The following is a 25704-nucleotide window of genomic DNA, read 5'->3' on the forward strand; positions in this document are numbered from 1 at the left end:
CTCTGTGAATTTATTTAAAACCACTGAATTGTAGGGGTGCCTAGGTGGCTCAGTCGGTTGGGCATCCGAATTCAGCTCAGGTCATGATCTCACAGCTTCTGAGTTCGAGCCCCGCGTCGGACTCTGTGCTGACAGCTCACAGCCTGGAGCCTGCTTCGGATTCTATGTCTCCCTTTCGCTCTGCCCTTCCCCCGCTCACACTCTATCTCTCTCCCCCTCAAAAATAAATAAACATTAAAAAAAATTTTTTTGTAAACTAATGAATTGTATACTTTAATGGGTAAATTCTATGGTTATGTTAATTGTACCCCAATAAGATTAATACTTTTTAATTTAAACTCAAGTTAGTTAACATACAGTGTAGTCTTGGCTTCAGGAGTAGAGCCCAGTGATTCATCTCTTACATATGATACCCAGTGCTCATCCCAAAAAGAGCTCTCCTTAATACCTGTCACCCATTTAACCCCCACCCTAACCCCTCCAGCAACCCTCGATTCGTTCACTGTATTAATTCTTTAAAAAAGAACACTTTAAGAACCCTAGACTACCCCCAAACTGTTGATGGACTCTATAACAGTCATCCCTTTTAACCTCATAACTGTATACATTCTCAAAAGCCATAATTTTAGGAGGCTTAATAAAAGAATTGCTTCAATCTTACCCCCAATTTTATACTGCAAGGCACTACTCATATGTAAGAAAAAAGCTCCTCAAAAAAATAATTTACTCAAGTTGATTCTGACACCTTCCTTGCAGAGACCTTTTCTTTAATAGTATCTATATTGTTTTTAAATCTACAGCATGTGTATTCCATTTTCCCTGAAGTCTGGAGCAAGGGCCCTGATGACTATTCTGTTTTGAAAAAATATTTTGGTAAGCAGATACCAAAGAGTGCATCCCATGTTTAATCTTTGTAAAAATTTAAGAAACCGTTTTTGCCTTAATCTCCTCTATTAACAGACCATTAATTTGCTCTTAATGACGTTCCAGCCCTGCATCTGAGTTGTGTGTACTCCTTCTGTTTGGACCTGTTATTGTCTTTAACATTATCCCATTTGACTCTAAAATGAGAATGAGAGGGGCGCCTGGGTGGCGCAGTCGGTTAAGCGTCCGACTTCAGCCAGGTCACGATCTCGCGGTCCGGGAGTTCGAGCCCCGCGTCAGGCTCTGGGCTGATGGCTCAGAGCCTGGAGCCTGTTTCCGATTCTGTGTCTCCCTCTCTCTCTGCCCCTCCCCCGTTCATGCTCTGTCTCTCTCTGTCCCAAAAATAAATAAACGTTGAAAAAAAATTTAAAAAAAATAAAAAATAAAATGAGAATGAGACACGGATTGGTCCCCCCTTGTTCCCTATTAACATCAGGCCACTTTTTCCCTCGCTTTTTTTCCACGTGTCGTTTCATGACTCTTCGAACATAGCTCAAATTCACTCAAATCGTTTCAAAAGTTTGCAAGCTTTCTAGTCACTGACTATTGAGTTCACATAGAAAATGAGTGACTCCTCCCTTGGGGCGCTTGGGTGGCGCAGTCGGTTAAGCGTCCAACTTCAGCCAGGTCACGATCTCGCGGCCCGTGAGTTCGAGCCCCGCGTCGGGCTCTGGGCTGATGGCTCAGAGCCTGGAGCCTGTTTCCGATTCTGTGTCTCCCTCTCTCTCTGCCCCTCCCCTGTTCATGCTCTGTCTCTCTCTGTCCCCCCAAAAATAAATAAACGTTGAAAAAAAAAATTAAAAAAAAAAAAATGAGTGACTCCTCCCATGGGCTCCTGATGCTTATCCACACAGTTCTCCCAGGCACACAATTTCTTTATTCTCACATTCTCCTTGTTTCCTCAATAGAGAAAAGTTAAGGCACAGAGAGGCAGAATGGTTCTAAGAAAACAAAGGCATGATCCGTTTATTACGGAAAACTTAACTAGTAACACTTTCCAACGCAGCGTACTCCATTTAAAAAGTGATCCCCTATTGTGAATCTCTAAAACTTCCGACTGCAAATCCTCCAGGATCCAGCTTAGCCCGTCAAACATGGGAGTTAAGCGGCACAAAACCTGGACACCACCTCAGGCACACTGCTGTGTCAAACACAGAAAGAAACCTTTATCTAAGGCAACCCTTAGGTAAATAGGCTGGACAGCAATAATACCTTGCATGTAATATGTCTTTACGGTGGGCCAGGCAGTATTCTAAGCTCAATCTATGCTTATCCCATTTCATCCTCACAGTGGCCATAGGATATGGGTGGTGTTACTATTCCCAGTTTCTTTTCTCTCTTTTTTTTTTAAATAGACCCAGAAAGGCTTTTCAACAATTTTTTTTTAATGTTTGTTTACTGTTGACAGACAGAGCACAAGCCAGGGAGGGGCAGAAAGGGAGGGAGACACGATATTCGAAGCAGGCTCAGGCTCTGAGCTGTCAGCACAGAGCCTGGAGTGACAATCCCCAGTTTCTGAGATGAAGAAACTCAAATCGGTTGAACAATTTTGCTGGAGGTCACAAAGTTAAGTAATGAAGAGCCAGTATTTTAACCCAGACAGTATGAGCACAGAAGCTGTTCTCAACTACTATGCTTCGTTTTAGGATGACTGGGTATGTCTCATCCCTTATCTGCCCCCAAAAGAACGAAACTAGGATGAGAAGGGCAAGCTAAGGCCCACTGAAGTTCAAGTCCCATGGATGTAGCTAAGTACCAGGCAGTCTGGATGTTCACTGGTACTTCAAACTCACCTGTTCAAACCCAAACTCATCAACGTTTGTAACTTCCTCCCAATCTGTTCTTCTCCCAATGTTCATATCTCAGCCAATTCTTCTAGTCATCCTATTTAGAATTTTGTAACTATCTTTGGCTTCTTTCTGTTTAAAATTCTACACATATCCACTTACCAAGTTCTCTCCATTCTCTCTCAAGTGTATCTTTACCTTCCCAGTTTCACTATCCTGGTCTAGTCTCTTCATTTCACATTGGACCTAACGGAAAGATCTTTTTTACCACACAGACCACAGGTTTTCATCCCCTGCAACCCGTCTATATCCTCCAACTAGCTGAACATTTCTAAAATACTTTTCATCATACGGGTGCCTAGGTGGCTCAGTTGGTTAAGCATCTGACTCTTGATTTTGGCTCAGGTCATGATCTCAGGGTCAAAAGATCAAGCCCAGGGTCGTGAGATACCTTTCTCTCTCTCTCTCTCTCTCTCTCTCTCTCTCTCTCTCTCTCTCTGTCGGCACCTGGGTGGCTCAGTTGGTTAAGCGTCTGACTTTGGCTCAGCTCATGATCTCACAGTTAGTGAGTTCAACACCTGCATCAGGCCCCATGCTGACAGCTCAAAGCCTGGAGCCTGTTTCAGATTCTGTCTCTCTCTCTCTCTCTCTCTCTCTCTCTCTCTCTGCCCCTCCCTGGCTTTCTCTCTCTCTCAAAACTAAATAAGCAATAAAAAAAAAATGGAAAAAAAAAAGATTCTCTCTCTCTCCCTTCTGCCCCTCCCTGCCCTCTCCCATACTCACTCTCTCTCAAAAACAAACAAAAAAAAATCTTTTCATCATTAATATTCTCTTGCTCAACAAGTCTAAAATGGATACTCATTTTGCTTACTCATTCAACTCCTTATGACACCATATATAATCCTCGATAATTAAATTCTCCCTGGCCTAAAATAACGGACATCTTTGTAAAGAAGTAGAAAGAAATTCACAAAGGTAGTGCCTTAGCCAGAGGAACTCGGTCAGCGGACAAATTAGAACCTAAAGAGAGAAGAGAGCCAATGCTTATAATGTGCCACTCTTGTCCAGCCTCACCTCCCAGACCTCTTCTAACTTTCTAAGCCCTGCGGGTCTTTGCACAGTGCCTCGAACTACACTGCTTTCCCGCCCCGCTTCCTATTGTCATCACTTCCTCAGCTTATCCGAAAAACATTCTCTCCCCCACTCTTGACTAGTTAAACTCTACCTATCCTTGTTAAGTTCTGGTTCAAACTCCGATTTCGTTCCATCAAACACGATTCATCGAGACCAGCTTGCAACAGCATCTTCCTTTTCTTAGCTCCTAGCGTTAGTGTCAATGTCACACATTTCTGTGTTGGAACAGAGCTGATAAAGTTGCTTCCAGATATTAGATTTATACGTATTGTACCCATGATAAGATTACAATTCTTGTAGGGAAAGGGATAATGCTTCTCCACTGCTTACAGCATCTAGGTTCTTCTAGAAAGCTAACACTCACTCTAAGTAACTGTATCTGAGGTCTGACTGATACTTTCTGGACTACCTTTGACCTGCAGCCAGGGAGCATACTTCTTCCCCAAGGAATGATTCCAGCAGATCAACTGTGAAGATGTTTTAGGACAAAGCAGCCTCTTGATGTTATTAGAAAAGGAACACAGACAGCACCCACCTTTCCTCCTAAAAGTCCCCCATGAAATTATTTTTGTTTGTTTTTAAAGAATAGAACCTCGGGGCACCTGGGTGGCTCAGTTAGTTAAGTGGCCAACTCTTGATTTCAGCTCAGGTTATGATCTCACAGTTCGTGGGCTTGAGACCGGCATCAGGCTCTAGGCTGGCAGCGCAGAGCCTCAGGGGGTCCTCTCTCTCCCTCTCTCTCTGCCCCTTCCCTGCTTGTGTGCGTGCTCACTCTCTCTCAAAATAAATTTTTAAAATCGTAAAAGTTAAAAAACCTTTAAAAAAGAATAAAACCTTAATAACACCGGTAGTCAAGAAACAGTATCTTCGGTGGATCAAAAATGTTGAGTAATTCCTAGCAACTGAAAGGCAGATGAGACAAGAGTAAGGGAGTCACGGTAGAGGAACCAGAGTCCAGGAGGATGCTAAGGAGAGTAAGTGCTAGCTCTGCAAAAGAGCCGCAGAAATGCTACAAGCTGCATTACGGGATGGTGAAGAGGGCCACTCGTTAAAGAACTGTAATCAAAGCAGGTAGAACCACCAGGTCTGTCCTCAAAAGCAGCCAGCAATTAAGGCATTTGCATCCAGACTCTGAACTCCACCCTCTAAACAAAGCACACCAGCTCTGGAGGAAGGTTCCTGGGAAGGGTACTGGAGCTGAGTGAGCAGAGCTTCAGACAGTTCCAGACTGCCCACACCCCAACACTAAAAAAGAACGGAAGGGTTAAAAGCCCGTCACTAGGAATCAAAGAAAAGCATTCCACTTCCCCCTGAGAACGTCCTCCTTATTTTGACAACTGTGGGAATCCGGGTCTGCCTGTCTGCTCCTAAGAGCCTTGCAGCAAGCTGCCTAGAGTCAAGCCTTGCCCACCTTACTTACAACCTCCCATTCAAAAGAGGGGTGCCTGGGTGGCTCAGTCGGTTAAGCGAACGACTTTGGCTCAGGTTATGATCTCTCAGTTTGTGGGCTCAAACCCCACACCAGACTCTGTGCTAATAGCTCAGCGCCTGGAGCCTGCTTTGGATTCTGTGTTTCCCTCTCTCTCTTCTCCTCCCTGGCGCTCTCTCTCTCTCTCTCAAAAATAAATAAACATTAAAAAAAGAAAAGAAAATGGGGCGCCTGGGTGGCTCAGTCGGTTGAGTGTCCGACTTCAGCTCAGGTCACAATCTCGCGGTCCGTGAGTTCAAGCCCCACATCAGGCTCTGGGCTGATGGCTCAGAGCCTGGAGCCTGTTTCCGGTTCTGTGTCTCCCTCTCTCTCTGCCTCTCCCCCGTTCATGCTCTGTCTCTCTCTGTCCCAAAAATAAATAAACGTTAAAAAAAAAAGAAAGAAAGAAAAGAAAAGAAAAGAAAAGAAAAGAAAAGAAAAGAAAAGAAAAGAAAAGCCTTGCAGGATAATAGACATGCAAAAGCAAAGAAGCCCCACACAAGCTACCTACACTACCTGACTGGGTCCTTCACTCATAAACATGAATCAATAACGAAGGATCTCAGACATTTGAGAAAAAGCATTAGCAGGAAGGAAAAGGACCAACATTTAAAACCTAACTCGTAGACAAAGAGCAGTCAACTCACAGAATCAAATATAAATGCTATGGATTTTAACAATGCAAAAATAATTTCATTATGAAAATTAGAATTGAAGAGCGAGAAGGGAGATGGCAGAAAGGCTAGGTGCTCAAGTTTCCTCATATTTTATAACAAAGAGTCAATAGGCACTGTCTGAGGTTGGCACTTTACAAAGTAAGAACATCATTAAGTCAAAAGCAAACACAAGAAGTAGGAGAAGAGGTTTGAAGAATCACCCATCATAAAGGGAGTCAAGAGATACGGTTTAAGGTTGATCAAGTGAGTATACTTCTATATTATACTACAGAAGTAGAGTATCCGGAGTTATTAAGGTAACCACAGAAGAAACTGTAACAAGTAGCTAGCTACCTCTAGAGAACAGACAGGTCAGGGAGGGGTGAATAAGAAGGCTTTTACTCTTATTGAATATCCTTCTGTTCTTTTTCAATCATATGCATGTCTCTCGTGATTAGAAAACTAGTCTCATTCTGTTTTTTTTTCAAATATTTACTTATTTTTTAAGAGAAAGAGAGAGAGAGCATACAAGCAGGGAAGGGGCAGAGAGAGAGAGGGAGACACAAAGCAGGTTCCAGGCTCTGAGCTGTCAGCACAGAGCCCGATGCAGGGCTCGAACTCACGAGCTGTGAGATCGTGACCTGAGCCAAAGTTGGATGCTTAACTGACTGAGCTACCCAGGTGCTCCAAACTAGTCTAATTCTTTAAGCAGCATGGCATAGAAGGCCCAAAGAAGTTGAAGTTTGCTACTTATGAGTTAGTTGGATGTTCTGGTCAAGAGACCTAAACCTTACTAGTCTCAGTTTCTACAATAGGGACAATGTCTCCCCTCATAGTGTCGTTCTGAGCCAATTAAAGGAAGTAATGTACATGAAAGAATCTAGTTCAGAGCCAGACTAATTTCTCAATAAATACTAACTCATTCCTTCCTTGAAGATGCTACCCCAGCTACCAGCACAGCCACCTTTAAGGTATTGTTTCAGAGGAAGGCAGCTCCCTTTGGAATCCTGTGAAGGCAAGCATGGCTTCCTCTAAAATCCAATTGATCAGTCCACTGACTTTTTTTGTTGTTTAAGATTTTGTTTTTAACTAATATCTTCGTCCATTGTGGGGCTCGAACTTACAGCCCTAAGATCAAGAGTCACATGCTCTATCCACTCAGTCAGCCAGGCACCCCATCAGTCCACTGTCTTAAAGAATTTTTGCTTCTCAATTTCAAAACTCTAAATACACCGTTTAGTTCAGGTTACAAACAGGAGACACAACTGAAAGCAGGAAGCCCCATATTGCAACTTCTCCAAATTCAAAGACTGCAGGCCAAATCCACATACACACGGCAAGAAAGAAAAGCCTGTTATGCAACTAAGTCTTAAGCGATACGGTGCTCTGCAGCAGCCAAAAACATCTTTACCACTGGCCTGGTGCTGACACCTAAGGATCTGTGAGTGGGGCTCAAACTTCGTTAAGGCATTGTCCCTCGGAACACGCAGTTACTGATGAAAACCTGATTTTCGGACTTCTGCTCCAAACGTTCTTTTCAGCATCTTTTCCCACTTTCTCTCCAGCAAACTTCAGGAACCATACAAAACTCACTTGAATAAAAGGCCCTCCCCTCCACAATCCACTCCACAACCTCTCAGAATATAGGCATAAAGTTTATGCTTTGGTTTATTCAATATGATGTCAAGATATATGACTGACTTAGTCAACAAATTAGAGAGGAAAAACAATGAAACCAGCTTTTTGCTTAGGTACTGACCAAATCAATTGAACAGCATAACACACATTAGTTAACTGTTTTTGGAATCTGCCTTACTAGAAACTTAGCTTGCTAATTACCACCTTATTTTAGGGGACTGTCTTCTCCTTCCATCTAGATTACATGTATCTTGAAAACAGAAACTCTGTCTTATTTATCTTTGAATTTCCCATTGCCCTGTCCAGGTATCTTGCACCCTTCTTCATATGCCGTGTAAATACCTGCTAATTTGCTGTATTAAAGGTGTGTTACTTTTGACTATGTTGAGTGTTCCTACCTTCCCAATCTTTCTGATCTAGTCCACTTTGTTATAGTCTTATTGGCCCATTTTATTTTGATGTATTTTCCCATTCCCTGGCATAAAACTTAGAAAGATGATTGTGTTTTTATTTACTTAGATATACCTTTGTATCACGAAAATATTTCACATCTGTGCACTTTATATTTGCAATCACACAATATATATCTCCTGAGTCTTAAATGTTTTTCTACTTTTTATCATTTCCCCAAACTATAATCCCTCACTTCCACCAAAGTACTTGAAACTATGCTATATACATTACAGAAGAACTAAAGTCATCACCTTTCTTATTTTCCCATAACACACACAAGCTAGCAACTGGCATACTAAAATAACAAAAAAGTAAAAAGCAAACAAAAAAACTCAAGTGCAACGGTAATGTGCATTATATACACAAAGATATATGCAAATTGCAAAACTAGTCTAAATCCTCAGAATAAAATTTAAAATCATGAATTTAAGTATCAAAAATCACATGATACTAGGGCATCTGGGTGGCTCAGTCAGTTAAGCATCCGACTCTCGGTTTCGGCTCAGGTCATGATCTCCCCGTTTCATGGGTTCGAGCCCTGCCTCAGGCTCTGCACAGACACTTCAGAGCCTGCTTGGGATTCTCTCACCTCTCTCTCTCTTCCCTTCCCCTGCTAGCACTCTGTCTCTCTCAAACTAAATAAAGAAACTTAAAATTTTTTTTTTAAAAAAATCACGTGATACTATGGTACAAAAACTCTTCCTCTTAATGGTAAGGTATTGAAAGAAACATTCTGAGGGGTGGCTGGTTGGCTCAGTCAGTAGAGCATACATGACTTTGGATCTCGGGGGTGTGAGTTTGAGCCCCATGTTGGGTGTAGAGATTACTCCAAAATAAAACGTTTTTAAAAAGGTGGGGAAGGAACCTTTTTTTCCCTGGTTTTAAACATTGTTTCATATTCTACTGGAACCCAGAGAGAAGTAAAGCATCTACTGCTTGCTTTTACAAGAACAGATTAGTGCTAAACCTAATTTTACACAAAACGGTATCTCCCTCAAAAGTTTGGTGCGCAATGTATATAAATTCACACGTTAAATTTAGTGTGTGTGCACATAGATGGATTTATATCTAAGCTTGTTTTAGATGCATTGTGAGAGCTCATTATTTCCAGGCATCCCAGAGATAATCTTTTTTAAAAGCAATCTTTTGGAATAAGTGATTTATATGTTTTATAAATCCCAATTTTCATACATTAGATTTCCTTAAAGAAAAGTATACCAAAAAAGAAAAAAAAAACCATTCTTTACTCTTATGAATTATGATCGAGACAGGCTTAGCCTTTTTTCTTAATCCCCAAGCTTTAAAAAACAGTTCCATTCCTAAACCAAGATTTTTTTTCATATAAACCTATGTCCCTGCAATGCAAGGATCTCCACGGTTTTCAGTAACCTATGTTGCTTGGAAATTTTTAGTTAGGAAGATACCAGGACAATAGATGACTGTTTTATACCTTTAGCTTCATTTTAGCCTTCCTATATTCACACCCTAGAGGTTCCAGAATCTTATCCACAAAGTGATTATGGTCTAGGACTGAATCAGATTTGTAACAAATGTCCACTGGGATTCTTCGACCTATCATCGATGGGCACAGCCGATATATGTCTTCTAGCTCATCGAATCCTTTCACCTCACCTCAGGGACTTTCTACAATGCTACATGGTTAGAAGCCTTCTTTTACAGATGACGAAAATGAATGAAAAATGATTTGAGAATAGAAAAATGGAAACCCAAGTCATTGCACAGTGTCTAAAGGCTACCCTGCATCTCCTACCTTAGTGCCCAAGAAAGCATCCTAACGCATACAATGAGGAATCTTCTTCTTTAAGGTTTTGAGTTTCATTTTCTCCAATTTTATCTGATTATTGACATGCCCCATTTATATTAACACTTTTGTATATCCAGCCACACAATAGCATAAAACTTCTAACAGCGATCTAGCTTAGAAACCATTATGATTGTTTTAGTTTTCCAGGAAAAAAAAAAGGCACAAAGTTAATAAAATAAAATTTCTAGTAAGTATGCTTTTTTTTTATAAATATTACCACATCAAAATGAAACTAACAGCAGTCATGCAATCGTGTATAAATAAAATACAGACTCTTACTGTTTTTCTTAAAAGGTAATTGAGCATGTCACTTTCTCCTTTTTTGCTATTGTCTTAAAATGTATTTCCTCTCAAAAAATAAAAATAAAAGTGCTTCCAAAGCGAGAGAAGAAAAAATTACAACCTACAATATTTTTATGCTACAAGCTATACAAAAATCTGTCACCATCTATGTTACAATTCTAGTCATCAATAAGATACTTTTTTTCGATGCACCACTCAAAAATCAATTATATCAACTCTTTTGTATAGAGAAGCAGCACACCTTTCAGGCAACTAGTATTAATGAGTAGACATGACTATAGAATCTCCATCTGTTTCTCTGACAAAGCTGTGGCTACTCTAGTCTCTCATTGAAATTCCATTAATCTGGTGTACCAAGGTCCAATGCGAAAATCAAAACTCCATCTAACCCTTTATCAGCTCACAATAACCTACAAGTGAACTCTGCCTGTTAGCATGCAGCAAGTTATGATTTTGCTATCAATCAGGCAGTTGGCCAATAAAAAAAAAAAAAAAAAGAAAGAAAGAAAGAAAGAAAAAAAAAAGGCAGGCTGGAAACAGTGTGTCTGGCAGGGTTTGAAGACTTTGTTTTTGTTTTCTGTTTTCATCCCCTTTCAATTTCTATAGGGTGTCTGGACCTTGTGAGATTATGCATTATTCTCCTTGGCTGTGATTTAATTGCTACCAGCAATCAAGTCGAAGCATCACTGAAGTGTGCTTGAATTTCATTAGAAGATATAACTTATGCTACTTTCCTACAGTACCTAATAAACCATAAAGAAACCAAAACACATATGGCTTGAGGGAATAACTGGAAAATTAGGTAGCCATTTGGGAACTGAGTGAACTTTTGAACCAGAGTAACAGAGAAAAAGAAATATGAAAGGAAAAGACAGACTTAGAATGCACACAAAGATGTGCAGGTTTGACCTTTACAGTACCTTGAAAATTACATTAGCATTATGAAAAATACATATCATGTTTAGAGTTTATAATCCATCAAACTTCAGATACTTTGTTAGTGCCTACCATAAGGTAAAAGTCAAAAGGACAAAACAACAATCTGATTTGACAAAAGGCCTTTTGGTGACCTGTGCTAATTTAGTTATACTTATTGTTAAATGCATTATCTTTTTATAATTAATATATCATTAGACCGAGGTCCCATAATGAAGAAAAATTTATTCGGCAAGGAAAAGAGAACACACATACCAAATCTATGTTGAAGGCAGAGAAACTGACATGACTAGATGATATTTCAGAGTAGAAATTAAAAGTCCAAGTGGTAGTTTTTAAATTACAATATTCTTAGAAGAAAATATAAAACTACCATATATGGTATTTTTATATACCAAAAATGAATAATACTAAAAGTTAAATATTCAATCTGCTTAAGAACTGCTTATATCAACACTAATGAAAATGCACCAATATTTGACAAAAAGTTAATGATATACATAATAATGTTATTAAATAATATTCAAATGTTGATAACTTAATCTTTTAACAGTAAGTCTTTTTCATGTTATTAATGTATTTCCCATATATTTGGTTATGAAAAGAAACATATGATAAATTATTTACTCATAATAAAGAAAATATAATAATTATGTAAATGCATTATAGTTTAATAACAATTCACTTTTCTAACAAAACACTGGCTCTCATAGATATTCAATTGTTGGATTTCTTAGGTTACAATTTTTTTAAGAAGCACATAATGCTCCCTTGTACTTCAAAATATTTATGCTATTTTTTAAAACTCTGAGCATATATATTCTATGAACATTTTGTGTATATATATTCTCTCGAGTAGAAATACTCTGTCTCTGTATACATATACACATACACACTCATTTCTATCTACCAACACTTAACAGAAGCAAAACAAATCATTGTCACATGTCTGAAAAATAGTTCAATTCAAATAATAATTCATTGTTTTGCCTGAAAATATTATTTCATCAATTATAAAACATTTTCTAGTAGAAACGCTTTTGAAGATCAGGTTAGGAAGGGTAATGCTCTGTTTCAGATAATAAGTGTGACTCAAGAGAAACATGCATCTTTTTCAAAAATAGGGACTATAAGAGAAAAAAATACCTTCCTTTAAAAATAGAAATTAAACTTTTGCCAAAATGTAAAATTCAACATAAAATGGATATGATTATTATTGCTACACATTGTACAAAGTTCTGAGTATGAAAAAAAAAAAGATTGTGTTGTTCTGAATCAGTGGTTAGAATGTTTATCACTTATGCATGTACTTGACTTATCCCTGTTCTGCAATAGACATAATTTTATACCTCATAAAAGCAATTTATGTTTCCAAAGGGAATAATCTGGATAACATAAAATGTGGAGTGCTCTGTTGCAGGAAGCATATTTTCATTCAGCAATTGTATTTAGAGATGGAACTGCACAGTTTGATCATCATCCATTGGCAGAAGGCATTATTCATTTCTGGGTCTATGTGAAACTTTGAGTGCCATGAATTAATATGCATGGCTAATTTATCGATACACATTCTTAATTTATAACTATATATCACCCTTATAAGATCTCTACAATACAGACGTACTCAATTGGCTGTAACAGAGAAAGCACAGGCTATGCTAAAAGGAAGTTTCATAACTTTGGTGAGTTTTAACAAAATTACTAAGAGATAAACAATCAACTTGATTGCTAATTCAATTAATGCAAAACATCATAATAGTGCTCCATAACGTGGGAGATTTTAGGTGACAATCAGAAAAATGAAAATGTGCGTTAAGAGAAGCATTTGATGAAAACCTGTCTTAATGTGAGAAAGCAATGTAGGAATAATTAATTTAATATTTTATGAACTCGTTTTATATGAAGTTTTCAAAAAAAAAGACCAAAAACCTTTTTCATTATTTATAAAATAAATAATACAAGAAGCCATTAAGCAGCACAATGAAATTAAGCAAGAATCTGATAATATTAAATTAACCAACAAACTTACTAATAATATTCATACAATGATGTAAACACTCTCTTAAAAATTCTAGTGAAGAAAATTTCTTAGGAAAAGAAGGAACTACATACTTAGGAAAACCACTAGAGAGAGCTCTTCTGTTCCTTAAAAGGTTCCGGTAAAGGTAAGTTAACCGAAGCCTCTGCATTTCTGTGCTTTCTGACAAGACCACCACCTCTGCGCATTGCATTGTCTTGTGGTGGAAGGTCAAGAGGTACATTCGATGGAAAAATATCACATACCTTCAGAATGGGCTTCGTCATCTTTATCATATCTTTCCGAGGCTAACGAAATAGTGTCTGGGGGTCCAGCAAAAGGGTCATCATACTCTTCCCCATCTTCTGCATCACCTGTAGAAGAATCAGAGAAAAGTCTTTTATAAATTAGCCACCTTAAGAAATGTTACTGTGTCAAAAGAGGTAAATTTTTCTATTAAACCTAGTCACGGTCATGAAAAAACAAAGTAAAAAAACAGGTCCCATTTTAACGTATATCGCTGTCATTTAGATCAAGTACGAGTTTTTGAAAGTCAGCATACAACTGCTTATATCTGGGACAAAAGGTTACCAGTTCCAAAATGATGGTGGTCTCTACAAAGATGTATACAAAAAAGTAGAAGCAGGGTAAAACAGAGTGTGTATCCAAAACAAACAAAAGAAGAAACAGAACCAAAATAATGATAACAAACAAACAACAACAAAAGGGAAAGCACAACAGAAAGAATAATTCAAATTAATTTTATTTACCTACTCAATAATTTGAAAAATTATGATGAGAAATTGATAATTCAAAGCCAGATGAACATTTTATCTTTTCATGAAAAATCACAGGGTTACATTAGAGTAGATTAAAAATGCTCAGTTCCATTTTCAAGAGCAGGAATCCTTTATGGGAAAAACTACTTTAAAACTCATATCGCCCTTGTAAGTTCACACAGAGTGATTTACAATTTGACACCTTCAATTCTCATTCAGTGATATATTACCATTTTTTTTTTAAATGTTCTAGCCATTTTCTATGTGATTTCCAAACCCTAGGTGGATTGGTTGGCTTGAAGTCATTGAATCCCCACAATAAAATCTTGTGGTTTGGGTTTTTTCCACATACTCATTTAGAATTTTTTTTAAAGAGTGTATCAGATCTTTGCTAGCCTGGTTATATAGTTACATATAAGCACTCATTTTTCACCCATATTCAACCACATCCAAAGAAAAGTCAACGAAGTTAAAAAAAAAAAAAAAGTAGACTTACTACCTATCAATTATCTGTTAACAACTCAAGAGAAAACCAGCCACCTCAAGGATTACCCAAAAAGCATGATGAAAACCTCCATGGGAATCCTAGAGGACCTACATACAGTATTCCTCTTAGAACATAGTCGCTAAGCAGATCCAGATTAAAGCTACTAGTCTCCCCCCAAAAATATCTGTATCCTCTGACACCCACTTAATGGGTAGCACCCTATTTTTCACCGTATCTTTGGTAGAGGAACTAGCAGCCCTTTTCAAAATACTGTCAAAGTAATTTTTAAAAAACCAATGTTCCTATTTCTTTATAATTTTGGCATTTCGCCGGCATTCATCATCCTTATCCTCAAAAAGCTCTCTCCCATCAGGCGCTAAGAACAGAATGGAGAGGACTATCCTACAGGTTTTGGTGATTCCACCCCAGGCGCACCGTATGGTGATGTTCCTTCCCCAAATAAAATTCCAAGGAACACGTGTAAATACTATCCTTTCTTTAGATCTTAATTTCTTTTTCTTTCAAAATGTTCAAGGTACTTTTCAGAACATTCAGTGATCCCTTATTTCTCTTACGGAAAGAAGAGTGCTCTGATTTCAAATATGAGGGAAGATGGAACCCAATAAAATGCTAGTAAAGATATGTTTGGACATGGAATGACAGCTCATGGAACATAAAGTAGTAAAGATCACAAAATTCTCAATTGCTGTTAGTTGCTGGAGTATCCTTACATTCTTCACAAAGCAAGAACTGTTATGGTATGAGTTTTCTAATGATATTTCCTATCGTGAACTATAAAATAAATCTTGCTATGTACAAAATAGTTTCAGGATACCTCAAATACATTACTACCCTAACTTGTACGTAGCTTATTACACTATTATGAATATAAAGATACAAGATTAAAACCAATGAACACATGGAAGTGATTTTGAAAAAGATTCAGATGCTCAGGCTTAAATCTATTAAACTCTGTGTGGAAATACACAGAAAAAAATTAAAAGTTAAAAAGCTTTGAAAATCAAGATTTTTAAAATAATATCCATTTTATGCTTTTATGTGTATATCCATGAATATACACATACACACATGTGCACACACACACACACACACACACCACACACACACACACATATATATATCCAGCAATGTAAAACCGTATATATACACACACACACACACACACACATATATATATCCAGCAATGTAAAACCGTATATATACACACACACACAGCAAAAAGATCATTAAAGCTATAAATTAAATAATACTTAATATGAGTTCAGAACATTTATACAAATTGGTTCCTAACATGCTAAAGACTTCTGTGGTTTTTGTTTTAAAATAAAGACGTTTCGTATTCTATATTAACATGAAGTTGTCTTCAGCTTACCCGTTCCAAGGACTGCAGCTCATTTCAAATGTTTTTTGTAATCAATGTGATGATTTATATTTATCTAAGACAAAATAAGTTAAATATTGCTACTGGCTTCATTTCTACCTCCCCCCCTTCCCCTCTTTTTAAGCTCCCTTGAATTAACCCAGAAAGTTAAAAAAAAAAAAAATCTCTGTGGTTATTCCCTTTTCAACTTGCATTAAGTTGAAAGGACACATCATCTTTCAAAATGGTCTTCTTCATTTTACTGTTGTTCCGGTCATGATCCATCCCTTTTCCTCCTTCCTAATTGGTTTTTTTTTTTTTTCCCAACCCAATAAAGAGCTGTATTACAAGGACCTGTAATTGAACACAGGGGTCGCTGTTGAGTAGTGCAAAGCTTTTTGTTTTCTCTCCAGGGGCTGAGTATTTGCAGCTATACCTGCAAAGTCTTCTATAAATTAAAAGGTAAATGTTCAACTTGTGTTTATGTAATAGAAAACTGAACTCCAAAGCAACAATGGGCATCAGGTAAACGTATCCAATACAATTTACAGACATAATTGAAAGCATTACAGCCTAATCAGACATCTAAAAGAAAAGCAGGCTCAAATGAAATGTCTACAGAATCATTAGTTGGTAGCCATTCTATTACAATCACACATAATGTCAGTGGTGCCTTGAGCCTGTGCCAATGACAACAGCATAAATTTTGCATCTCATTTCTGTGGTCATAAAATTAATGATCAGTTTAAAAATACTTCTTTGTAAAAGTTATTGCGCAAAGAAGAGACATGAATGTGTCCCTGTTATGTACTCACAAGGATAATTATGGGGTTGTTGCTCATTAATACTGTTTCTTGTTTCCCTAGAAAACCATTTGATTTATCCCACAACTTTTAAAAGTTTAATTAACGATACAAAGTTAACAGTCTAAAAGATAATGATCCAAGGCTTCCCTTCGTATAATTTCAGTGGCAACTTAAATATCACAGCAAAATCAAAGCTGAATCGTACCACAGCAGCATATTTCTCTGATAAACATTTTTAAATTTATAATAGTTGAGTTCAAATCACTATTATCCCTTCCTTTTTCTATGACTCATCATCAATTAACATTTTCCTAAATGCCTGGAGACGAAGCCCAAATAGCAACTGAAGAGTCATGATCTCTACCACGATTGAAGGTGATTTAACCAATTTACTGCTTGTTTTGTCAAACACAGTCCTATTTTAAACACAATCAGTTAAATATTAAAATAAATAATTAATACACCTAAATCGGAGATGATAGCCATTCTTCCTTTAGAGCATGAAAGACAAACTTGAGTAGAAAAATTACTTGAGTGAAAACAAATTAATTTCTAATTCACTACTCAGTTCACTTGTCCAAATTAATTTCTCAAGTAATAATATACAACTACATTGACAGAATTAAGTATTTAACTTGTCATTTCTTAATAGGATCTGTAGTTTAAGTCTTAAGACTTTGAAAGATGTACGTCACCACAAGTAAGAAGATTCTGTTCATAACTCTCCTAAAATAAGAGGACTTAAGAGCACACAAATATGAGGCAGAGCTTTAAAACAAGCACTACCTCTGAAATATACTTCTGCTATAGGCCCCATAATTTCAGACATATTTAACACATTTATACAAGGCCAGAGATGGGCGAGGGGCGGGGGGGGGGGAGGGGCGCCAGGAGAGAACTCAAGCTATTTGCTCAGATTTCATCAGTGGGATAACTTTCAACCAAACATAAACTATGTTAGAAAGGGGAAAGGAAAGGAAATTAAACATCATCCAAACTTTTGACGTTTCTGCTATTCTTAAGGATTCCATAACAACAAACTGAAATGAATTCCTTCTTACATGACAGGCCTACTATTTAAAAAAGCACTTTAGTCCATTAATAAACTTAATACAAATAGCTAAGGTCAAAGGAAATAGCTAAGTAAATCTATGCATATTTAACAATATCAATGAAGTCTCAAGGACAAAATCTATTACGCGATTTTTTTAATTAGAGGAAAAATATTTTAAGGAAGAAAATGAGAGCTTTTTAGCTACGGCATTTAAAAGGAACTGAAAGCAATATATTCACATTTTTAAGCTACAGACACTAATATTTTAGAAATTTGAAAATATTATCTTGAAACATTTGTCTCATATTAATATGCTTGCCCTTCTTTCAGTATTTTATAATTTCCTCAAAAATTACTTGAAAACTGAATTATAAAACAAGATTTATTTAAATCTTCTTGAGAAATTAAGTTGAATCTGAGAATACACATTAATATAATATTTATTGACTGTCTCTTATGTGTCACACATAGGTACCTTCATATTATCTTAATCAATCTGTAAAGAAATGAATTGTACCTACATCATCACTGGAGTAAAAAAAAGACTAATATAAGGGCAAGATACAAGTGAAACTTATTTTTATCATACACCTAATATATATTAGAAAATTCTGATTTAGCGGCACCTGGGTGGCTCAGTTGGTTAAGCATCTGACTCTTGGTTTCCACTCAGATCATGATCTCACGGTTGATAAGATAGAGCCCCATGTCAGGCTCCACATTGGCAGCACAGAGCCTGCCTAGGATTCTCTCTCTCTCCTTCTCTTTCTGCCCCTCCATTGTCACTCTCTCTCAAAATATATAAACTTTTATTTAAAAAAAAAAAAAAAGAAAATTCTGTCTTATACTCCAGTCAATAACAGCCTTTACTCAATTAGTAATATATTTTCATTACAAAAATAATTACTTCAGGTCACATTTAAGAGATTTAAGACCATGTTACATGACAGGAATATTCTAAAATAATTGTAATTCTATTCTAAAATAATTCTAGGGGCCCCTGGGTGGCGCAGTCGGTTAAGCGTCCGACTTCACCCAGGTCACGATCTCGCGGTCCGTGAGTTCGAGCCCCGCGTCAGGCTCTGGGCTGATGGCTCAGAGACTGGAGCCTGCTTCCGATTCTGTGTCTCCCTCTCTCTCTGCCCCTCCCCCGTTCATGCTCTGTCTCTCTCTGTCCCAAAAATAAATAAACGTTGAAAAAAAAATTTAAAAAAATAAAATAAAATAATTCTAAAAGTAGCACAGTTTTAGCGCATAAAGCCGAAATTCAGGCATACACTCTATACTATCAGGCTATATTGCAACTAAGAATAGGAAACTAGGGATAGCTACTCCATCATGTATGATATTTGAAGGCTATAAGAAGGAGCTCTCTACTCTAGATAGAGTAGGCAAAATTTCAAATACTAGGGAACAGGCAAAGCAAGATGGGTTCTGGTTGCTTACATTCAAATCTTTCTTACATATAAGTAAAATAAATGAATTTAGAAAATCAACTGATAATTTACTCTCAAGTCACAATTTATCAGACCTCCTGAAAAGAGAATCTAAGGACACCTGGCTGGCTCAGTCGGTTAAGCTTCCGACTCTTGATTTCAGCTCAGGTCATGATCTCACGGTTTCATGAGTTCAAGCCTGGGATTCTGCTTGGGATTCTTTCTCTCTCCCTCTCTCTCCGCCCCTCCCCCATTTGCACTGTCTCTTTCAAAAAAAATAAACTTAAAAAAAAAGAGAGAGTCTACACTTGAGTAGTTAAATATATAAGGAGATAAAATGAGGAACTTTTAATAAATTAAAGAAATGAAAACAGAAGTCTTCAGACAACAGCTTGCTTCGAAAATGAATATAAACAGCAAATAGAAAATTAACTTAATGAACAAGCTTCAATATCTAGGAGCCACTATAATAAAATAAGTTTCTACAAGTACAAACTATTCTCCCCCCACAAAAAAAAAAAAAAAAAGAAAGAAAATACTTCTTTTTAAATCCTCTAAGATCTCTGCAGCTCAGTGTTTGAACAGTTGTATCAATTCAACCAGTTCTAAGGATTGAAAAACACTGAACTGTAAATTCTGCACTGTGAAATCTCAGGATGAGGGGGTAGCACCTACAGTGTAAGGGGGGGGGGAGGGAGGGAGGAAGGGTGACAAACATCTGTGTACACTAGACAAGCTAATAATTCACTAATTTGCTTAATAGAAATGAATAACTCTGAATTAATTCATTTTATTTAAGAACTGTTCACCTGGTCCCTTTAGCTTCCATTAATGATATTAAAATGGTACTTAACTGCCATTTTGAAAAGATAAAATAGCTGAAATCAATAGGAATATAAAAGCGAAAAGGAGGAAAACAGCCTCTGTTTACTTCATTGTGACCCCATATTGACTTGAGAGAGAGAGAGAGAGAGAGAGACAGCAGGAAAACAGCCAAAAGGAATTCTGCCCAGGTCTCCTTGGATGAAGATAGCCCAAAACCCCAAAGGGAATTGTAAAAGAAAAAAGAAAAGTGGGGGCGCCTGGGTGGCTCAGTCGGTTAAGTGTCCAACTTCAGCTTAGGTCATGATCTCGCAGTTCGGTCCGTGAGTTCGAGCCCCGCGTCAGGCTCTGGGCTGATGGCTCAGAGCCTGGAGCCTGCTTCGGATTCTGTGTCTCCCTCTCTCTCTGCCCCTCCCCCGCTCATGCTCTGCCTCTCTCTCACAAAAATAAATAAACATTTAAAAAAATTTTTTAAAGAGGAACAATATCGAAATACACTTAGATGAATTTATGTAGAGATCTGATAATTAATATCTTCCTATTTAAAAAAAAATGTATCTTGAATACTTTGCAACTATTAAGTACTAACTTTGCTACTCCTAACTACAGGAATAGTTTTTAGAACAAAGCTGAATATACTTTGAAGGTATAACGGCATAAAATTACTCAGCATCTCGTATTTCTCCAAGGTATGCACCTAATTTATCCACAGGCTTACTTTTAAGCAGGCACTCCTGGTGATTAGTTAACTCAATATAGGAATATTAAACTATAAATGACTTAGAGAAAAATGGTTATGGGGAATCTCTGAATTCTGTGTTATTTGAACTCTTATTCTAGGCTCATTTTTCACTTTCTATCAAATACTGTACAAATTTCCATTCTCTTTAGAAACAAAGACTGTATCTCAGTAATATCTATACATCTGAACAAGCTCCTACCCTAGTATTGAATCGTATAGTTACACAATGACTTCATTATTATGCTTTCTTAGCTTAAAATTTGTTAATGTACAAATAATTAAGTCACAATGAGAGTTTAATAAATAATCACCAGAACAAAATATGTCTAATACAGAATCTGAAATCTAGTATTCCTCTATAAATACTGCCCTGTATAAAAGTTATAATAAGAATGTATAAATTCATTATTTCTATATTCAACTAAGCAAAATGCAGTATAATTAAGCCCACAGTTGAAGACTGGTTGTAGAGTACAAAGAAGTAGGTATTTGTGGGGAAGAGGATTTTCCTTCTCTTCTCTTTATTTAATAATGTTAAAGATTTCTGGGGCAACTGGGTGGCTCAGTTGGTTAAGCATCCGACTTTGGCTTAGGCCATGATCTCCTGGTTTGTGAGTTCAAGCCCCGCACCGGGATCTGTGCTGACAGCTCAGAGCCTGGATCCTGCTTCGGATTCTATGTCTCTCTCTCTCTCTGTCCCTCCCCCACTCGTGCACATGCTCTCTCTCTCTCTCTCTCTCTCTCTCGCTCGCTCTCTCAAAAATAAATATTAAAAAAAAGGTTTAATAGTGTTAAAGATTTCCATATAAAAAAAAAAATCTCATTCCCTCCAATCACAATGATCTTGACAATTTAATGTGAAAAGAAACTATGGTTTCCTGTTAACTATTTGGGTTTAGGGTTGTCTGGTTAATTCTAGGTTTACCGAAACCGTCATTACTCTCAGTTGGCAGAGGTATGAATTACTCTGTGGTGTCTGCTAACCCTCATTAGAAGATGCCATACTGTTTTCCTCCCAGACCCAGATCCTAACTTCACATAGGTTAGCTGACCTCATGTTGTGACCCTCATACCAGCATCCCCAGGCTTCAGGTCATGACCTATGAATTAGCATCCTGGAAGTAAGGGCCATACCCAGTTTCCCTTACAGAAGTGAAGACGTGAAAGTAGTAACTTCCTATGCCTTTCTTGTTTTGGTTTGCAACATGCTAAACAACCAACCCTCAAATCTAAAGGAAGACAATCAGGTTACCCGCACGCTCAAGTATTTCAAACCAATCAAACTGAACTCCCTTCTTTGAACATTTCCATAGCATACACGTATTCACATCAAAAGAATCACAATGATAATAAAAAAAAAAATCATTTGAAAAAATTTTGTCCGTGTTTCCAGACATAAACTGATACTGTCTTTAAGGCAATTGTCCTGTAAAAACATTATTACCTCAGAACAGCCGGCCCCAGGCCCTCCTGAGCCCACTGCTACTATAAAATCATCTCTGCTGTGGCAAATGGTGTTGGCGTGGTATTTCACCTGTGCTTTACCAAATCATTCCATGCGTAACTGCAAGTATATCCTTTTCTTAACACATTTCAGCCACAAGGTGCTTTAAGAAACATTAACACCTAAGGATAGCAAATACATAAGATGTCTGCACCAGATTGTACAGAGTAGATCCTGGATATGCTTTTTAATTTTTTTCTCAGCAGGGGGAGCTCGCACTCTCATCTTGAAAGTCTAGGTATACAATATGGAAATTTAAATTTTGATCCCAACTATCAAATGTCAGTATGTGTTAGATTACCCTACCAAACCTCTCCATAAGAAAAATAAAATGTCAGGTCTGACAAACTTGAAAATTTACCTTTGTCTTGAAATTCCTGAAGATAGCTGGAAAAGAAAGCAAGAACATTATATTTTAAAATGAGGGTTGACAAACCAAAACAAGGTCTGTTTGTTGGCAATAATTCAAATCTATTTTAAAATCTGCATTATAAACACACATTTAGAGAAAAAGTACTTCCCATCCTGAAATGACAATTCCAAAAGGCTTATGGGTTTATAATAAAAGTATTTTTGAAGACTGAAGTTAGAGTAGTAAAATCAGAATCTTTAAAATGCACCACATACATTTACTCATTTCCATATCTAGAGGTATTTATATTAAAATTCTCAAGCTACCTTTGTCCTAGCACGTAAACCCAATACACCCTCAAAAAATCAAAACAAACAGTTGGATTTTGGTAGCATGCTTAGAAAAAATATATAATCAAGAACATCCACAAAAAAAAAAGGATAATATGATAAGCATGTCGGTTTTTAAAAACTATTATAGAGGACATATATTTTGTCTTTACAGTATTTAACACCAACTAAATTGGACATACAAAAAGTTAATTCTGTGATAATTCTTTATTAAAATGTTAACTACAAAGTTGCTTCTAAGTAAGAAATAAGTAACAAATGGCAAGGAAGTGACTTACATAGACTTCACATCTTTTATCTTCTTAATAAGGGATTCTCTCTTTTCCTTTGCTTTCTTGGATAAATTTTCCCCTCTCAGTGTGTCTGCTACAAATGTTTCAACATCTAAACCATGAAATATAAGAAACAGGATACAAATTATTGGAAAGAATCATTTTTTGTGAAGACAAATAGGACAATGATTGTTTCTACCCATAAGTGTTAATATCTGTACAATTTGTTACAGTTATTTATCAATCGAAAGCATAACAGTTGAAATATGTTTCAAATACTAAGTTGGACAAATCTGTTCACCACTTAGCTAATAAAATTTGTATGCTCTACTTATGCTTAGCACAGCAAATGCTATTTGGATGTTTGGCATCATTAAACCGGGGAGAAGCGCACAAGTTTTAATAAACTACGGTGCCCCATAAAACAAATTCTCTCATATAAAAGCAAGCACAGAGCTTTTATGCATGTGTTACTATCATTTTATAATATTTGGGAAGTTCCTATGTGAACAGGTCATTCACAATATAATATCGATATAAACTAATGTCTCTGGCAAGGGCCTGTTTTTCCCAGTGTAATCCATTTTGAGGTATGTGCAATATTTAATGTTTTAAAGGAAGAACTAAATCCCTTTTTCTAACCAAGATTCCCAGATCAAACCCCCTCCTTCCTACCTGCTCCACCCATTCTGACCAGCCACCTTCAAAAATTGCAAGAAAAAAAACCCCAAAACCTCTGTTGTGTGGTTTTGTGTGTTCTTGCTTCTTGCCTTGGTATTACCACCTGGAAATATTTTTTTAAATAAAGTTAAGAAGTGGCAAAAATACATTTGTCCACTATTTAGAAATATAGTAACCTAGAAATAAGATTTTCACAGATTCATATAACATTTCCACAGAGCCTCCTTTTTTTAAAAATTTAGTAAACTTGTGAATTATTCTGCTTTCTAGTTCTCACTAGTACAAGATTCCAACTAATCCTTACTGGTTTGATTTTATAATAGCCCCATTCTTATTGTTCATGAAACATTATGCAATTTTAATTTTTATTCAGGAGTTCAAATCTTTGAGATATCTAATATAAAGGACCATGAAAAAATTTTAAAGTAGGTATGACTGTAAACCATCCATATTTCATATTGAAAAGACGGGGGTATATTTTACTTTCTTTTTATTTATTTAACTACTTTGTCTCCTAACTCACACTGACAAAAAGATAGGATAAAAGCATATGATAATAATATATATAATTAATTCAAAGCAGTATAACAGTCTTTCAACTGTACTTATAATTAACAATTTAAAACCTAGTATTTGAGATAGAATGTTATAATCGATTTTAAATTCTTGATTACAAAAGTATCTTGATCCAATAAGCAAGTTGATTAAACTGTTATCCCATATATTCATCATAAATGTATAGAGGTTATTTTTCACTAAATCAGTATGACAAGTGAAAGAATTAAAATTTAATCCTGGAATAATTTTTTTAAATAGCTTTCTGGTTTGACGTCCATTAATGACTAATGTTACAAGTAAGTATCAAGATGAAATGAAAGCAAAATGTCACAGCTTCTCTTTACAAAATATGGACCGGTCCATATTTTGAAGGGGACATAAAGGCATAATCCATAACCAGTGCAAATTAGCCTGAGATTTCTAAAGTGAGTTCAAAATAATGAAACTTATTTTTTTTTTTAAATCACTCTCTCCTAAACTCTTTAATTTTTGTACACAGAGAAACAAGCAACCTTTGGACATTCACACATCAGGTGAAATGGAAAAGATCACTGGCTTCTCTGAGGTGGTTAGAATGAATCTAGTAACAAAGTGGAATAAGGGAAGGAGCAGCATGTCTGCTGCTGATTCTTTCTTCCAACCGGACTCAATACATGAGAGAAGCTCTTGCACAATGATTGGTGAATTGTCTGCTTAATGTGACTCTCACTCAGTGTTTGTCTTTAATTCCCTCATCCACAAGTATTTAATTGCCTATTTTACATTTTCATTATACAATCCAAATTTAAACAAACGGGATCTATTTTAAATCTCTGGAAGCAATAACAGAAGGAATTACAGCCCAAGAGTTATTTCTTTAAGAGGTCATTTCAGTTCTATAAAAACTCGGAAAACATAAAAAGCTGCAATGCTCTATTTAGGGTTTCCTAACACTCCCCCCAAATATTTTTAAAATACTGACCCATGCTATTTTATGAGGAAATGCTTGCTGAAAGAATGTGTGATTCTAGGAAGAATCCGTGTTGTTTGTTGAGGGGGAGGAGATTCGGAGATCGGGCACGGGGAAAAAGATCTGTATTTTTACAGGTTTGATGTATTTATTCTTAAATTAATCCCAGAAGGGGGGTTAAGGCAACTAAAAAGATTTAATAAACACCGATTTCTTAAAATAAATTATTTTCCAAGGAGACGTGAAAAGTGTAAGAACTGTTTTTGCTGTTTTCTGGGGGGGGGGGGTGTCTTCCCCTCTTTTTTTTTTTTTTTTTTAACAAATGAGTTAGGAACTTGAAAGTGGAATTGATTCCTGAAATCTTAGTTTGTTGGTGCCCACAGATTCAGT

The 25704-nt window shown here is 36.7% G+C and overlaps 1 protein-coding gene across 2 annotated transcripts in view; it reads right to left on the reverse strand.

Moving 5' to 3' along the window:
- Positions 1–25704, reverse strand: part of SKAP2 (src kinase associated phosphoprotein 2) — a 181428-nt gene that overhangs the window by 148800 nt on the left and 6924 nt on the right. For both annotated transcript variants that reach the window (XM_047094496.1, XM_047094495.1), the window contains exons 2-4: positions 23133–23238; positions 22514–22539; positions 13408–13515 (exon numbers count right to left, since the gene is read on the reverse strand). In XM_047094496.1, the coding sequence (XP_046950452.1) occupies positions 13408–13515; positions 22514–22539; positions 23133–23238 (240 nt within the window). The remainder of the gene's footprint in view (positions 1–13407; positions 13516–22513; positions 22540–23132; positions 23239–25704) is intronic.

Source organism: Lynx rufus, unplaced genomic scaffold (assembly GCF_022079265.1).
Source record: "Lynx rufus isolate CCGP_SWC_20201006 ecotype Redwood Valley unplaced genomic scaffold, mLynRuf1.p SCAF_4, whole genome shotgun sequence".
NCBI lineage: Eukaryota > Metazoa > Chordata > Mammalia > Carnivora > Felidae > Lynx > Lynx rufus.